This window comes from Sciurus vulgaris (assembly GCF_902686455.1).
Source record: "Sciurus vulgaris genome assembly, chromosome: X".
NCBI lineage: Eukaryota > Metazoa > Chordata > Mammalia > Rodentia > Sciuridae > Sciurus > Sciurus vulgaris.
The window spans coordinates 2723602-2740639 of NC_136471.1; the positions used below are offsets into that span (position 1 = coordinate 2723602).

General features: G+C 44.8%; 1 protein-coding gene across 1 annotated transcript in view; it reads right to left on the minus strand.

The window, feature by feature from the left end:
• Positions 1-874: 874 nt before the first annotated feature.
• NSDHL (NAD(P) dependent 3-beta-hydroxysteroid dehydrogenase NSDHL) overlaps positions 875-17038 on the minus strand; it is a 41450-nt gene continuing 25286 nt past the window's right edge. The window contains exon 8 of the mRNA XM_079123890.1: positions 875-2860. Coding sequence (XP_078980016.1) covers positions 2594-2860 — 267 coding nt within the window. The 3' untranslated portion in view covers positions 875-2593. The remainder of the gene's footprint in view (positions 2861-17038) is intronic.

Sequence of the window (17038 nt, forward strand, 5' to 3'; positions counted from 1 at the left end):
ATAGGTTTGTGTGGGCTGAGTGGGAAGCTACTTTGAGTTTTCTCTTTATTCCTTTCTGTACTCTTTGAATTTTTATGACAGTGTATTATTTTAGTAATAAAAAAACACTAATAAAAACAAAAAAGAGAGCTATTCTTAACACCCAGGAAAGCCCTGCCAACCCCTGCCATTCTAGGCCTAGCCCAACCAGCCATGCTGAGGCCCCCTGAATACTTCACAAGGAGCCCACTCAAGTCATGCCAGAGCCCCTCTGGCTGGGGCGCTTTCAAGCTGCAAAGTCAGTGCCAGTCATTGCTTCTGGATGTTTCCTTGAGCCAAGAGTAATGTGTCACCCCCATAAAGTGAGTGACTGCGGGCTCCTTCAGCCTCTGTGCTGGAAGGAGAGGCCTGAGGAGGAATGATTAGCACAACCAAGGAGCCAACAGTTTGTCAGAGGCCAGAAAATGCCACTAGCAAACCAGTCTGTTGTTCCAACCAAGCACTTTTGTATCTGTAAAGGTGACAACTAGGAAGAAATGATGTCTACAGAACCAGAAAAGTGTAGAGATAGTAAATGGGAAATTATCTACCCTAAATTTTTGTGGATCACCTTGAAATGAGAAAGAATTAACTTGAGCTAAAATGAACAAAGATTTCACTTGGTGGGTACTGAATATATAGTTTAATAGTATAGAGTTTGTAGTTTCTCAAAGACCACCAGAAGGAGATGCTTTGTTCTCATATGCTTTGCCTGCTGAGCTTTTTTTTTGGGGGGGTGGTTTCTGGGGATTGAACCCTGGGGCACTCAACCACTGAGCCACATCCCCAGCCCGGCAGAAGGCAGCTGACATTCCTCTGAGTCTACAGTAACAGCTATGGGAACTGGCATTCTCCAACTCAGTGTTGAGGGGGAAGGGAACAGGGTCATTTCCAGAAAAGAAAGAAAAAAAGATACCATTTTACAAATGTCCACGTTACTGAACTAAAGGTAGATGTCACATATGGATGTCTCCCAACATCATTGTCTAATAAGTGATGGCCCATTTCTGGAGGCCACATGCAGAACTTGGTTTATGTTGCCTATCTCCAAATTATGGAGGTGGCAAAGCCTGTGAAATCCAGTGGTAGCACTTCACAGGCTGCCTTCTGATGAACACCTGGTAGAACCGAACTTTAACTGTCCTTGAATGATTGCATTTGTCCATTCTTAATGTTTGTGTGAGGATATATATTCACAAGGAGAAGCCCAATAAATATTTGGCATATTTTAAAAACAGGTTAAATGGAATTTTTAAATGACATTTTAAAAAAGTCATAGAACCTTGATTTAAAATGTCAAAATTGTATGGAATTGTATGAAGTCACTGCTGAAGGTATTTCCTGGAGTCCCACTCCCTGTTCCTCTTCCTACAAAACATGTCCTGAGCCCTGCATTGATTTAGGTTCAGATTCCAGAAGGCTCTGTCTGGTAGGGGAGACAAAAGTATCTAAGAGATTCAACAATTCCTCCCATACTGAGGCAAAAGGTAGCAGAGAGGAAGAAGTTGCTGAATGGGGTGGGAATAAGCAGGACAGGGGATGCAGAGGTATGTTGGGAGAAAAATAGAAAGGCTCAGTGATCCAAAGAACAGACTTAAAGAGGAGCCTGGATCCAGCACAGATCATAGCCACTTATAAAGGGTTTCCAAGATCCTCTGAGTCTCCATCTTCCTCTACAGCTTGGATCCTGATATGGTGAAATGATGTCTTCTTTGGGTGGCTGAGAGCTCTTTCAGATCACAGGTATTAGCTCCTGGCTATGCCCACAGGGTACACAAGTGATGCTCCCTCTGGGGATGAACAGTCCTGCCCATGAAATCACCAACACATCAAGTTTCCTCATAGTTTATTCCCAATATGGAAAAGCTGGACTCACAGCTGGTCTTCTTTTCCCTCCAGATAGACCAGTCTTTATTCCTTTATTATCTTTCTTCAGGGAAAAGAGGTGGGGAAGGGAGAGAGGGTTACTGTGTACTTCAAATTGTAGAAGGAAGAGGTAAGGATCCCAAAGGTTGTAAAGTCAATCCTATATGGGCCACTGAGATCCAAGGGGGCTCCCGTGCCATCAGCTTTGGAAGGAGAGTCAGGGAGCAGGAAAATGGTACAGGCATGCTCTTCCCTTCCTATAAAGTCCAGATTCCACATAAATCACAATAAATGTGGAGTCACACTCGTCCATTAGCTCATCTTGTGGCCACTTTGATGTAGGTTTCTTGCACCAGCAGAAATATCCCTGTGTGGCTGAGATATACTTTCATCTTCCCTTTCCCTGGCCCTCACTCCCAGCTTCAATCAGGGAGGCCTCCACCAGTCTTCTCTTGAAGACTGGGGTTTGACTGTTCATCGTACCTTCCCACAGAAGGACGGGTGTTTGGCATGTATTACATGGAGGAATGGGCTTTGCTTCCAGGGAGTTTGGGCTGGGAAGGAAAGAGAGGGTTACTGCAGGCATCACTAACTTGTACAAAAACTTTATTCAGGAATTAGAGCCACCATGTGAAATAATTGAGGGAAGGGATCCAGTCTTCAGGACTGCTCTTCTGAGGGGTGGGTGATGGAGTTGGTTTGGTAGACATTAGGCCTGAGGGGCCTGTGTGACAACCAAAGGGAGAAGTTGAACTGCCACCAGGATATGACAGGGCTGGGGCTCTGAAGAGTCATCTAGGGGAAAGTCCAAGAGTATGGGGCCAGAGGCAGCTGGTGGTGTTGAGACCACAGCGGGGAGGGGATGGCATGACATCACGTAGGCAGCATGGAAAGGGTTGAGTGCATGCAGAATGATCAGAGAAGGCCAAGGAGGAACCCAAGCATCTCCATCACAGGGAATCCACGAGGAAGGAACCTGAGAAAAGGCATCGGTAGTCATGTTTGTCAATACTCATCTGCATGCAGAAATCTACTAATGCCCCAAAGAGCCCTTGAAAGCACTCACACCACCCACATGAGATAGCAAGTGACCTTTTATTTTTCTGAAGAGGATGGGGCAGATGGAGGAACTCAGAGCAGCTTAAATTGAGTCTGTGATTTACATTTTGACCTGGTCTGAGTTTTAAAAACCACAGGAGACCAGAAACTTCTGAAACCTATTCAAGATGCTGTCAATACCTAGGAAAAGCCAACTTGACAAAGATTGATTTAGTGATTAGAGGGTCCATAGTTAGCTGATGCTTATTTTTTTTAAATATATATTTTTAGTTGCAGATGGACATAACATCTTTATTTTATTTATTTTCATGTGGTGCTGAGGATCGAACCCAGTACCTCACAGGTACGAGGCAAGTGCTCTACCACTGAGCCACAACCCCAGCCCCTGATGTTTATTTAATAATCTATTTTGTGTGTCAGGCACTGTGCCAAGCACTTTACAGAAATTATCTCATTCTATCCTTAGAATCTTTATGAGGTCAATATCACTATTATTCCCATTTTACAGCTGAGGACACTGGAAGGTAAATATGGAGCCCAAGATTGAACAGCTACTGAGTAACTGGACTGGGATTTGAACATAGGCTGTTTCACTTCAGAGCCTGTACTTCTAACTTCCATGTTATTATCCCACTAGGCTCACACTGTCCAAAAGACTCTTTTCTTGTGGACTCAGAGGTCATTTGTGGGGGATGGATTAATGATAATAATGATGCTTATATTCGTTGAGAGTTTACTATGTGCTAGAAATGGTGTCAAGTGCCTCTGTTAGTGGGTATCCTGACAAACTCATCCTTGGGGCCTTCTGCACTTATATGGAGGTTTTTTCCTTTGGTCCAATTAACTTATCGGAATTCAGTACACCTTAGAAACACAAGAGGTTCATGCAACCTGTTGCTTATGCCAGAGTTTAAACATCTCTGCAAAATGCCACATTTGACAGAAAGCATGTGATTGGTTTGAGTAGGATATTTCTAGAAAGATCAGGAGGTGACTTGCACTTGGTAGTCCCACCTTGAATACTTGGCTGCTTGCAATGAGAGTAAGGACTCCACCTCACCAGCCCCAGCAGGAAATGCCCCATGGCTGTCTTTCACAGGACAGGCAAGGGGGGACAGGGCAGAACTCAACTAGCTGCTGCTGTTGCCCCTGCTGAGACCCCTGGCAGAAATAAGATTCCTGGAGCTGAGCAAGGCAGAGCTGGTCCTCCTGAATCAGACTGCCTATCAGCTGCTGCCATCAGCATCTGTGGCACCCTTCCTGATGGGCAAATGAGCAATAACTCTTTCCTGCCCTTTGGAACAGGGATACCTTTGTAGTCCTCAGGAGGACAATGAGGCTGAGAATGGTGAGGCCATTTGCCCAAGATCACATAGCTGGGAAGTGGCTGAGCCTGGTCAGCAATCCATGGAAGGTGGTACACTTCAGAAAAGTAGAATGCTGGGTCAACTAACGTGCCCCAGGAGACAATTTGTATTTTTAACAAGTGTCCCTGAAGACTCAGGTGTGCTCCAAAGATTGAGGAGGGCAGGAGAGTGGTGCAGGGGTGGAACTGAAGTATTTGAAGACCAGGAAGCTTCCTTAACCTGGTTTCTCAGCTTTGGGTCCTGGGGCATGAAGGTGTCGGGCACAATAATGATACAAAGTAATTGAAGCATATGGTCATTGATGTAAAGTGCATTTCAGGGTTGGGGCCATGGCTCAGTGGTAGAACACTTGCCTAACATGTGTGAGGCACTGGGTTCGATCCCCAGCACCGTATACAAACAAAATAAAGGTCAATTGACAACTAAAAAATGTTAAAAAAATAAAGAGCATTTCATTAAAAATGTTCCACATCACTAGCAAGTAGATGAATGCAAATTAAAACTACACAGAGATTTCATCTCATTCTAATCAGAATGGCAATTATCAAGAATACAAATAACAATAAATGTTGCTGAGGATGTGGGGAAAAAGGTACACTCATTCACTGCTGGTGGAGCTGCAAATTGGTGCAATCACTCTGGAAAACAGTATGGAGATTCCTCAGAAAACTTGGAATAGAACCGTCATTTGACCCAGCTATCCCACTCCTTGGTTTATACCCAAAGGACTTAACATCAGCATACTATAGTGACACAGCCACATCGTTGTTTATAGCAGCTTAATTCACAATAGCTAAGTCATGGAACCAACCTAGGTGCACTTCAACAGATGGATAGATAAAGAAAATGTGGTACATATATGCAATGGAATATTACTTAGCTTTAAAGAAGAATGAAATTATGGCATTTGCTGGTAAATGGAGAACTGGAGAATTATCATGCTAAGTGAAATAAGCCAGTCCCAAAAAACCAAAAGTCAAATGTTCTCTCTGATATGTGGATGCTAACACACAATGGGGGGGTCAGGTAGGGAGTGGAGGTTCACCGAATTAGACATGGGGAAATAGGGGGAAGGGAGGGAGGACAGGAACGGAAAATACAGTGGAATGAATTGGACATAACTTTCCTATGAATACACAACTGGTGTAACTACACATCGTGTACAACTACAAGAATGGGATGTTATACTCCATGTATGTATGATATATCTAAAAACACTCTGCTGTCATGTATATCTAAAAAGAACAAAGCAAAAAGAAAAAAAGAAAGTGCATTTAATTAAAAAGTTTGATGGTTGGCCTGCCACTGTTTTCAATTGAATTCCATCCTGCTGTACATTAATAAGTTGCCTGGCAATTGCACCACTGCACCACCAACTTGGTCATGATGCAAGATACTTTGACATGTGCCAGTATTTTGTTGAGGCTTTTATTTTTTGCATCTATGTTCATCAGTGGAATCAGACTGTCATTTTCCTCTTCCATTCTGTTCTCATTAAGGAGTTTTCCCCTCTTTTCCTAGTTCTGGTAAATAGCTGATAGACTTCACTACTGAAACCCACTGGGGTCATAGACTTTGGGGCCAAAGTGTGCATCAGTGAGGGTTTCAGTAGAGAATCAGTAGGAGACATAGATTAAGAGATCTATTGCAAGGAACTGGCTTATGTGGTGGTGGGAGTAGGCTAGGAGGTTGAGATCCATAGGGAAGGGCATCAGGAAGAGCAGCTTGAAACTCTTGGACATGGGCTGAAGCTGCAGTCTATGGACACAAGTTCTTCCTCAGAAAACTCTCACCTCTAGCTGGGCACAGTGACGCATGCCTGTAATCCCAGCAGCTTGGAAGGCTGAGACATGAGGATTGCGAGTTCAAAGCCAGCCTCAGCAATTTAGCAATGGACCTAAGCAAATCAGTGAGACCCTCTCTCTAAATAATATACAAAAAAGGACTAGGGATGTTGTTCAGTGGTTAAGCACTCCTGATTTCAATCACCAATAACAACAACAAAAAATCCTCACCTTTGCTCTTAAATCCTTCCAGCTGATTGGTTGAGGCCCACACAGATGCTTTATAGACAATCTTCTTACTTAGAGTCAACTAATGATAGACTTTAATCACATCTGTGCAAATCTCTTCTTGGTGATACCTATATTAAGGCTTGATTGAAAAACTGGGGTCTGAACACTTTTCCTGTTTTTTTTTTCTTTTTGCCCTGGGGATTGAACCCAGGGGCACATTACCACTGAGCTACATCCCCAGCCAATTCCATTTTTTATTTTGAGACAGGGTGTCACTGAGTTGCCCAGGCTTGGCTGGAGCTTGTGATCCTCCTGAGTTGCTGGGGTTACAGGCGTGTGCCACCACACCTAGCCTTGGAACTATTTCGACTCACACTTCTGACCCTAAATGCGTAGGTGTTTTCCTCCACCCACAGCTGATTCTCCAATTCTCCAGATACCAATGTAGTTCTAACACTAGCTAGCCAGAGGTAGCACAGGACCTGCAGGACCACCTCCACTTCAGATGTCAGTTGTGAGTCCCTGGTTGTCACCTGTACTTTTGGCAGACTGGTTCCCAATACCCCCTCCTCAGGTTCAATAATATGCTAGAATGGCTCACAGAACCCTGGAAAACACTTTACTTATTTTCATTGTTTCTTATAAAGGATACAAAACTCAGGAATGGACAAAAGAAAGAGACACACAGGGCAAGGTATAGGGGAGGGATGCCGAGCTTCCATGCCCTTCATGGGCATGCTACAGTTTGGATCTTGAGTGTGCTCCCAAGGCCCACATGTTGGGGGCTTAGTCCCCAGGGTGGCACTGTTGAGAGGTAGTGGAAACTTTACAAGGTGGGACCTAATAGGAGGTCTCTGGGTAATTGGGGCATACTCTGGAAGGGGATTATGGGACCCTGGACTCTTCTCTCTTTCACGTCACAACAGCTGTGCTCTATCACACATTTCCAGCATAATGTGCTGCCCCACCACAGGCCTAAAGCATTGGAGGTGCTTTTACAGAACTATGTTCTCTTTGGGAGCAGCCATTGATCTGAAAGGTTATATATGATATGCATGATATATACATATTATATATGATATGATATGCTTCAGTAGAAAGTCAAAAAAACAGGAGAGCACCAAACTCTGAGGTTTTGGGTTTTTTTTCTTTCATAATCTGAAAGATTGAAAAAGAATTGGGGGTGGCTTTCCTTTCTTTGATTTGAATAAAGATGTTTTGGGCTTAGATGCAGCTCAGTGGCAAAGCATCTGCCTCACATTAGCAAAGCCCTGGGTTCGACCTCCAGTTCCAAAAAAAAAAAAAAGACAAAAAAGCTGTTTTTTGTATTGCTGATGATGTTCAAGCCTATTTATCTGCTGGGATACACAGGTGAGGTTTTAGTAAGGCGGTGCCAAGAACAAATCTGCCTGTTTGACAGTGCTGACTCTGTGTGCCACAACATGTCCACTGACTGTCCACTGAAGACCCCAGCATGGTAAAGACAGCCCCAGCCCTGCCCTCCTTACCCTGCCCTGAGTCTGGCCTGAGTCTCTCCCTGTTCTGACTTCTGGCCCGGGCTTCCTCTGACTTCCGGCAGGCTGCTGCCTCCTGGTTTTGCAAGCAGCTACTTGCCCAGTGCAAGAAATGCTTGCCTGCTGGGGTCCTGAACATAATGAGCAGAGGGATTATTTTCCTTTTTTCTACAAGGTACAGGCTACAAAGGCCTCTGAGGTCAAAGCAACTAATTCTGAGGAATATTTGAAAGTACATGGGTTCTTGTGGACATTTGTTTAGAATAGGCAGGAAGACCATTTTGGTTGTGTATGGATAGTGCTAAGTATGTGACAGAGGCTCAATCACAGAAGCCATTTGTGTTGTGCATGCTTGACTGGCCAAGTGAGCCCACAGCTGGCCATTTTCTGAAGCTTGTGGAGCTGAAGTGAGTAGAGGGCCCCCGTTGGCCATGGTCCATGGGATGGCTGGGAAAGGCACAACATGTTACCACAAGACAAGGCTCATAGACCAGCAGTCACCAGACTTTACTTGTGGCTAGATCTGGGCACAGAATGGAGATGATGTCACTAGACCTTCAGGTTATTTCATCCAATTAACTGAGAGTTAATTAGTATTTCCAAAGTACTTTGAAGATGAGGAACACTGTTTATTCACAGTTGGGGTGGTGGTGGCAAGCTCTAGAGGCAATGCAAGGAGCCTTGGTATTCGAATGAGAAGACAGGCAAAAGGCAATGCTTCCAACCAACTTGTGAGGTTGTTGGCAGACATGTGTGAAAGGATTTGGATTAGATTTTTAGGGTTTCTGGGACAAAGTACCATAATCTGGGTGTCTTGAAACAGTAGAAATGGATTCTGCTCCAGTCTTGGAGGCCAGAAGTCTGAAATCAAGGTTTTCAGAGGGCCATGCTCCTTTAAAAGCCTCTGGGGATGAACCTTCCTTACCTCTTCCACATGCTGGTAGCCCCAGGTATTCCTTGGCTGGTGGCCACATTGCTTCAATCTCTGCTTCCATCTGTGTCTCCATTTCCTCTTCTTATGAGAACACCATCATACTGGATTAAGGCCAACCCTAATCTTAACTTGATTATATCTACACAGACCCTATTTTCTAATACATTCACATTCATTGGTACTAGGGGTTAGAACATCAACAGATTTTTTGGGGGGATGCAATGCAATGCATAGTAGTGCCCATGTGATCTCCAGTGACCAATGAACGTGTCATTCCTGGGAGTTTCCCTTCCTCTGTTCTTCTTTCCTCACCTGAACATCTTGTAGTTTCCTTCGGGCCTTAGGTCTTGCCTCTGCCTCTTTTCACAGTGCCCAGTCTCCACAGGCTTGGTCTTTGTTCCACGTAGATTCATGTTGGAAGCCTCTTTGGTTGGGCTATGGATATGTGGCCCAGGGCTGGGAGGCATTAGCTCAGCTTCTGAGCTTCCCCCCCCTAAATGCTAATCACAGCCCCAAACAGGGCACTGAGTTCCACCCTTACTAGAATCTGAGGCTTAGACCCAATATCAGAGGTTCTAATGTTGAGCCTGGAGGCAGTACTGGCAAAAGCACTTGCTCACCTGGGCCACTGGATTCTCTGGTGGATCCACCCATACTTTTCAGCACAATCCTATTGGTGACCTCTCTACAGGTTTTGCAATCATTGATTGGGTGCCAAGATGGTCCAGTGAATGGTCTGTAGTTTTTATAGACAAGGCTGAAGGGATCTAACACCTTTTTCTTGAGGTCCTTGGCCTGTTGGAAGCCAGGGTGGGCCCTGTGTGGCAGGTCAGGGCATTGGTTAGGCAGTCCTTCAGCACTTTACCCAAGGGCCTGCCTCTCCATGCTAGCTTGTCTGGCTGCCCCACCCTGGATTTGTGGCAATTCAACCTGTTAGAACTTGCCTGTCCTTTGACCTCTCTTCTAGCTGGAGCCAGCCTCATAATCAGGCCTCAGTATCTTCTATGCCTCAGCAGCCTGCTCAGCACCTCCTCTGTCTGTCTCCCCACAGTGACTGGGCTTCAGACTCAACTCTATCTGGCTCCACTGTAAGAGCTTATTCTGCTATACTACCTTGTGCTGAGCTTCAGATAGAACCTGATGCTTGACTGGCTTTGCCAGACGTTAGTTAAGAGGATCAGTACGTCCCTGTCCCACTGTCCTGCCAGACAAAGAAGCCCTTTTCAAGATCTCAGGTACCTCACTAGTCATTATTGTAGGTTAAATAATGGCCTCTGAAAGATAGCCATGTCACTGTTACCTTATATGACAAAAAGTGATTAAGTTAATGATCTTGAAATGAGAAGATTATCCTGTCATCTGGGTGGACTCTGAGTATAATCACAAGTGTCCTCATAAGCGAGTCAGAGGGAAATTATACTACTAAAGGAAATGTGGCTGTGGAGGCAGAGATTGGAGTGATGTACTTTGAAGATGGAGGAAGCAGCCATAAGCCAAGGAAAACAGGTGGCCACTAGAAGTTCAAAAAAGCAAGAAAATTGATTCTCCTCTTGGAGACTCCAGAAGCAGTCATCCCCGATAGCACATTGACTTTAGCCCAGTGAAACTGATTTTGAACTTACGATCCCCAGAACTGTAAGAGAATAATTTGTATTGCTTTGAACCAGTGAAATTGGAGGTACTTTGATATAGCAATCATAGGAAACGAAAACATCCAATGTTCCATCCAGTGCAGAACCAAGGGTTAAGGATAATCCTGAGAGACAAGAAGGCTATCAGGCCAAAGGATGTTGGGTCAGGGGGCACCCAATATAAGGAGGTCCTGCCTGTCATCCTCCTGTGCTCCTGTGACTTCAAGTAGCAGCAATTGGTCAAGATCCCTCAATGATCTATCTCTTAACTTCTAGATACTTCCAACTGGGGCTGAGGCCCAGTTCTGCCCCTAACTGTGTGTCTTAGAAAGTCCTTTTCCATCTCTGAGGTTTGGGCTTTCCTATACAAAGTGGGGATAATAATAATAATAGACCTTGCTGAACCCAAAAGGCTTGTTGTGAGGATCAAAAGATAGAGTCCATGGTCATGTGTCCATCAGTAATATTTGGGAATGAGCTGGCTAGCTGAGGAGGGGCCCTTCTCCCTACAACCCTACTTCTATCATTTTGTTCAGTATTCATCTTTGTCTTTTCCTCCAGGTCTCTCCCATTAAAACCACTCAACAAACCTGGAGTGTTCATGGCATACATAGCAATTTCTGTCCTGGGACCGGAAGGGGCCCTCAAAAGGTCTAAGGAAATATGCCCTCAAGAAAACCACCAAAGAAGAAAATGGAGGAAAGGAGGAAGGAAGCATATAAATTCTGTGAGCAGGACATGGTATGTCTTGGGCAAAAGTCATCAGCCCACTGGGATGGTGCCACCTCATGTTCTAGCCTATGGCTGCTCAGCCCAATTGTAATCCATTGTTATTACCACATTGCTCCCAGCCCCAGCACAAGGCCAGTTAAAAGTAGGTACTCAGTATCCATTAATCTTTGTTCACTACCTGGGCATCTATTACTCTTCTTCAGCCTCCTCAACTTCTCTCCACCACCTGACACTGCTGATCACCTTCTTGTTCTTGATCCTTTTCTCTCTAGCTTTCCTTGACACCCCAGTTTTTGGTTCACCTCTTAATTCTTGTTTTTTTTTTTTTTTTAATCTCGTAATTCTTAAGGTTCTGTCTTTCATCCTTCTACACTCCTTTGGCTTCAAGTAGCAGCAATTGGTCACAACCCTTCAACCATCTCCTGACTTCTAGACACTTCCTTCTGGAAACCCCAAGGTTCAGCAAACTCACCATGGCCAGAATGGAATTCAAGCTCTACCTTGCTGCTGCCCAAATCTTACCCTCTTTTAGGCCCTTAGCACCAGCAAAGGTATCACTAGCCACTGATTCCTCTAAGCTTGAACTTCCTACTTATCCTTAGCCCCTCCTCCTTCCTTAGCTCCACTTCCAATTAACTATCCAGAATCATTTCTTCACTATGTGTTCTCTTTACCCTCATTACCAGAGGTCAGATGCACTCTTTTTTTTTTTTTTTCCAGGGGTAGGGGGTACTGGAAATTCAACCCAGGGGCACTGGACTACTGAGCCACATCCTCAGGCCTCTTTTGTATTTCATTTAGAGACAGGATCTCACTGAGTTGCTCCGTGCCTCGCTTTTGCTAAGGCTAGTTTTGAACTTGCGATCCTCCTGCCTCAGCCTCCTGAGCTGCTGGGATTACAGTCATATGCCACCATTCCTGGCACAGATACACTGTTATCATCTCTTACCTAGACTAAGGAAGTTCAACCCTACTAGTTCCCTGCCTATAGTGCCTCTTCTTGTATTTTGCCCACCATCCAAAACACAAATTTCATCATATCACTCTTAAGGGGGTGCTCAAGTCTAAGCTCCTTGATAGGCAGCCTCATCTCCTAAGGTGATTTCCTTAGCTTGGAAGTTGGAATGTCATTCCTCTTCTCAAGATAGCAAAATTGTTTTCACTCTTCCATGGCTTGCTCAGGGGTCACCCTATCAAACACCTTTTTTGTTTTGATCCCTCTTTCCTCTGTGCACTCACAGGCCTTTATTAATCACTATTTTCAGAGACATTTTTAGTTCAGTAAAACACATGTAACATAGTTATCATCTTAGCTGTTTTTAAATGTACAGTTTAGGGCTGGGGATATAGCTCAGTGGTGGAGTGATTGCCTAGCATGTGCAAGGCCCTGGGTTCCAACCCCAGATCCACAAAAAAAGTATAATTTATGACATTAAACACATTCATTGTTGTACAATCACCACCTGCCATCCATCCACAAAAGTTTTTCATCTTCTCACAATTGAAACTAAATCCCCATTGAAAACTAACTCCTTCCTCCAGCCTCTGGCATGACCATTCTACCTACTGTATCTATGGATTTGACTACACTAGGTTCCTCATAGAATTGGGGTCATATAGCATTTGTCAGTATCATCCATGTTGTAACATGTCTCAAAGCCCCCTTCCTTTTTGTGTTTGTGTGTGGTGCTGGGGATTGAACCCAATCCCTGTGCATGCAAGGCAAGCACTCTACCAACTGAGTTTTATCTGCAGACCCCTCCTTCCCTTTTAAGGCTGGATAATATTCCACTGTATATATAGACCATCTTTGCTCTATTGTGAGAATTGCTGCTAAGAACACTGGTATACAAATATCTCTTTTAGACCTTGCTTTCAGTTCACTTGGGTATGTACTCAGGAATGGAATTGCTGGATCACATCATGATTCTATGTTTAATTCTTGGGAGGCCACATCATTTTCCATAGCAGCTGTACCATTTTACATTCCCATCAGCAGTGTACAAAGGTTTAACATCCTCAACAACACTTAAAAATACTATACTGAAGTGTGTGAGCTGATGTTTATTTTCACTTCTTTAATGACTCATGATGTTGAGCACCTTTCCAGTCTATAGTTGTTCTTAAGTGGGAGTTGGCAAACTTTCTGTGAAGGGTAAGACAATAAATATTTTAGGCTTTGTGGACCAGATTAAATTCTGCCATTGTAGCAAAAAGGTAGCCAGAGCTAGCACATAAGTGAATGGATGTGGCTGTGTACTAAGAAAATTGTATAAAGCAAATGGCAAGCAATATTTGAGTCCAGGCTCATAGTTTGTCCAACCCAGCTCTTAAGGCAGGAAGCACTTGGGTTATTAATGTTGGCATTTTATTTCTTCTGTGGGATTATGAAGTCTCTGAGGGTACGGGCTCTATCTTGGTCACTTCTGCAACCCTTTGAATATAACAGGTGCCCAGTTTACTTGTATTTATACATATGCACACACACACACACACACACATACACACAGAAGTCTGTGAGCTGATGTTTATAAATTTATATATATATATACATAAACTTGGAAACTGTTACATTCAATACATATATATATATATATATAAACATACATAAACACACACACACATCTGCATATATATATTTGGCACCAGGGATTAAACCCAAGGGTACTAATGGGCTATATCCCCAACCCTTTTTATTTTGAGACAGGGTCTTGCTAAGTTGTTGAGGGCCTTGCTAAGTTGCTGAGGCTGGCATTGAACTTGTGATCCTCCTGTCTCAGCCTCTCAAGCTGATGGGATTACAGGTGTGTGCCAACACACCTGGCTCAGTTAATATTTGCCCCCTATCCAGGACAGTCTAGAACATTCTCTGGCAAATTCTTACAGACAAAGGAGCTGATGTGAAAAATCCTCCTGGGGCTGAGTGGGTAGGAGATAGCTCTAGTAAGGGGAAAGCTCCAATTTGGGTCTCCCATCATTTGGAGCCTTTCATGTTCAATGGCTAAGTAGTGCTGATAAAAAGAGGTGCATACTGGAATGGAAAATTTTAGTGTCTTCCGCTATGCCTCTTTTCTTTTTCACAGTTCTTAACCATCTATTGGTCGTTACAGTTCCCATCATGTTAGAGCACCTTGGATTGGAGCCTGGATCTGACTGCTTTCCTCTCCACAAAGTCACCTTTACTACATTAGGCTGTTTGAACCTCAACGGGCTCCCCCAGCTGGCCAATGTGGGAGTTGGTGGTTTTCTTTAAATGCTCTTCCAGTTTCAGCATACTTACAGGGCATCTTCCCTGGAGCAGGTAATGAATTCAAAGGCCCTGGCTATTGAGGAGCATGTAAGGATTTTAGGGGTATGGGCAGCAAGGCTGATGGCTACTGTATGATTGTGGAAGTACTTTGATGGAGATGCAGGAAGCCAGAGGAGAGAGACTGGTGGGGAAGGGCTTGGGAGAGCTGCAAGGAGCTAATGAGGCTGGAATGGAGCTTGAAAGGGTGGTCAGATGCCCCACTGAGGGTTGAGTCACACAGAAAGCCAAGAATCTCTGAGGGGCAGGAAGCCTAGAGTCCCTTGTTGGTAGATAGAAATGTGCACCAAAGCTGGAGGGCTGTGACCAGCAGCCGCCACCATTTGTCTTGTGTGCTGAGCCTACCTCTGTGTAGGCAAGCCAGTTCTTCCCCACAGTGGAATAGCTAGTTCAGGAACACACACAGGGGCACCCATGCTTCCCCTTGGCTTTTCTCTCTTGGACCTTCCCTCCAAAATAGGCTTCCCCACAGCTGCTAGCCCTGACCCCACTAGTTCTATTTTCCATTAGGCTGGTCCTCTTTGACAAACTGGTGAAAGCTATGTGCCCTCTCCCGCCAAAAGACACAAACTCAGAGGTGGTGTCCAATTTATGGAGTTCACAGAGCTCCCAAATCCTTGCACAAATGCTGGGTCTGGGACTTGTGCTCCAATTCACTCTGGCTGGCTGTTCCCTTCCCCATTCCTTGGGTTGTTTCCTCTTCTGCTGTTACTCTAGGATTCCAAGCCAGGGAGATTATTATGTGCATTTCCTGAGCACCCACTCTGCTGTGGGGACTCTGATTGGTTCTGCCCTCAAGGAGTACTGGCCCAGTGGGGTTGGGAGGAAGAACAAACAGGGAACACACAAAATGAGGGAAAGGTCAAGAGTCCCAGGCTGGGAATCCAGAGAGAAGAGACAGATTAGGCTCTACTTTTAGGGGAAAGGGAGAAGAAGACATTGCCAGTAGCCAGGGCAATCTGAGTAAAGGTATATGACAGGGCATGAGCAGGAAATGGGCTCCAAAAAGTTTGGTTGAAACACAGTAGGTGTGAAGAAGCCCAGCGGAAACTGGAAAGATGGGGTGGGAGAACACTGGGACCTACATTTTCAGTGGAGAAGCAGAATCCAGGTCTGGTTTAGGTTGGATTTCCTGGATGTGCATAGAGACTGAATCAGAGGAAGGACCAGGGAGGAGGCCCACAGGTAGGTTTTACATTACACCTGATCTAGGGGCCAGGCACTGAACTAGGTCAGTATCAGTGGGGAAAGAGGAGGGACTGAAACAAATCACCCCAGTGGACATGCAGAAGTTGATATTGAGAGTTTACCTGTCCCCAAGTTCGGGGAGAACTGCCTTCTCTTGGCTCTGATTATCCAGATACCAAGCACCATGTGGGAGAAGTCCAGGCTTGGCTAAGTGCTCTAGAAACCATTTTAGGGTATTAGTCATCAGAATGGAACTGAAGGGGATGGCCTCTATGATCTGAGTCTGTCAGCAGGGCAAATTGTTTTGAAGTGGTCAAGGTGAGACCCTAGCTGGGCTCAATGACCTGGGGGAAGCTATTTAAGTGGTCTGAAATCATTCATAGGGCTTGTGGACACACAGTGCCAGATTTACCTCGAGTCTTAGTTCAGTAGATCTGCAATGGGGCCCAATAGTTTCTATTTCTAAAGAGCTCTCAGGGGGGACTGAAGCTGAAGTTTCCTGGTAGGTGGGCTTTTTCCAAATGGATTGTGGGGGTGAATGGGCCTGGGTGAGGACTGTGAATGAATACAGGGAGTGGCCAAAATACTCCCTGGGTGGAGAAGGTTGTTGGCTTGGCCAACTGGGAGTTCAGGGTCTATCTGGAGGGCTCCCCCAGCCTCTTCCTAATTAACCTGCCCTCATCTTTCAGATCTAAGTAGACACTGCTTTCATGATTATTCTGCCCCAATTTCCAGCTGGGTCAGGTTCACTTGTAGACCTATATCCGGTCCATGGCAAGCTTGACTTTTCCTTATTGGCAGTTGGAACATCTTCCTGTTATGTATAAGTTTGTGTGGCCCCACTTAATGTCCATTCCAGGCAGGCAGAAGCTGCTGTCTTCTTTAATTATTGAAGCTCATGGTAGCATCCAACGAATATATGTGGACTGAAACATATATGCAATGTTGTAATTTGGATTTGAAATGTCCCCTAAAGGCCAATGTGCTGAATGTTCAGTTCCCAAAGTGGTGCTATTGGGAGGTGCTAGAAACTAGCAGAAGGAAGTTAGGTCATTGGGATTGTACCCTGGAAGGGGATACTGGGAGCCCAGGCCCTCCTTTGTCTCTTTGCTTCCAGTTGCCATGAAATAAACAGCTTAACTCCACCACATGGTCCTGTCATGATGTTCTACCTTGCCAAGGCCCAAAAGCAATGGAATCAACCATGCACTGGGACCTCTGAAACTGTAAGCCCAAATAAACCTTTTCTCCTTATAAGTTGTTTATCTCAGGTGTTTTATCACAGTGATGGAAAGTTGACAGAAGACAGGAATGGTTTGGATGATCCAGAATTTGGCAAGGGCCATTTTTGGTTGACATAGTTATGAGCATTTTTCTAAAGAAGCTGTATGGACAAAGCCAAGGGAG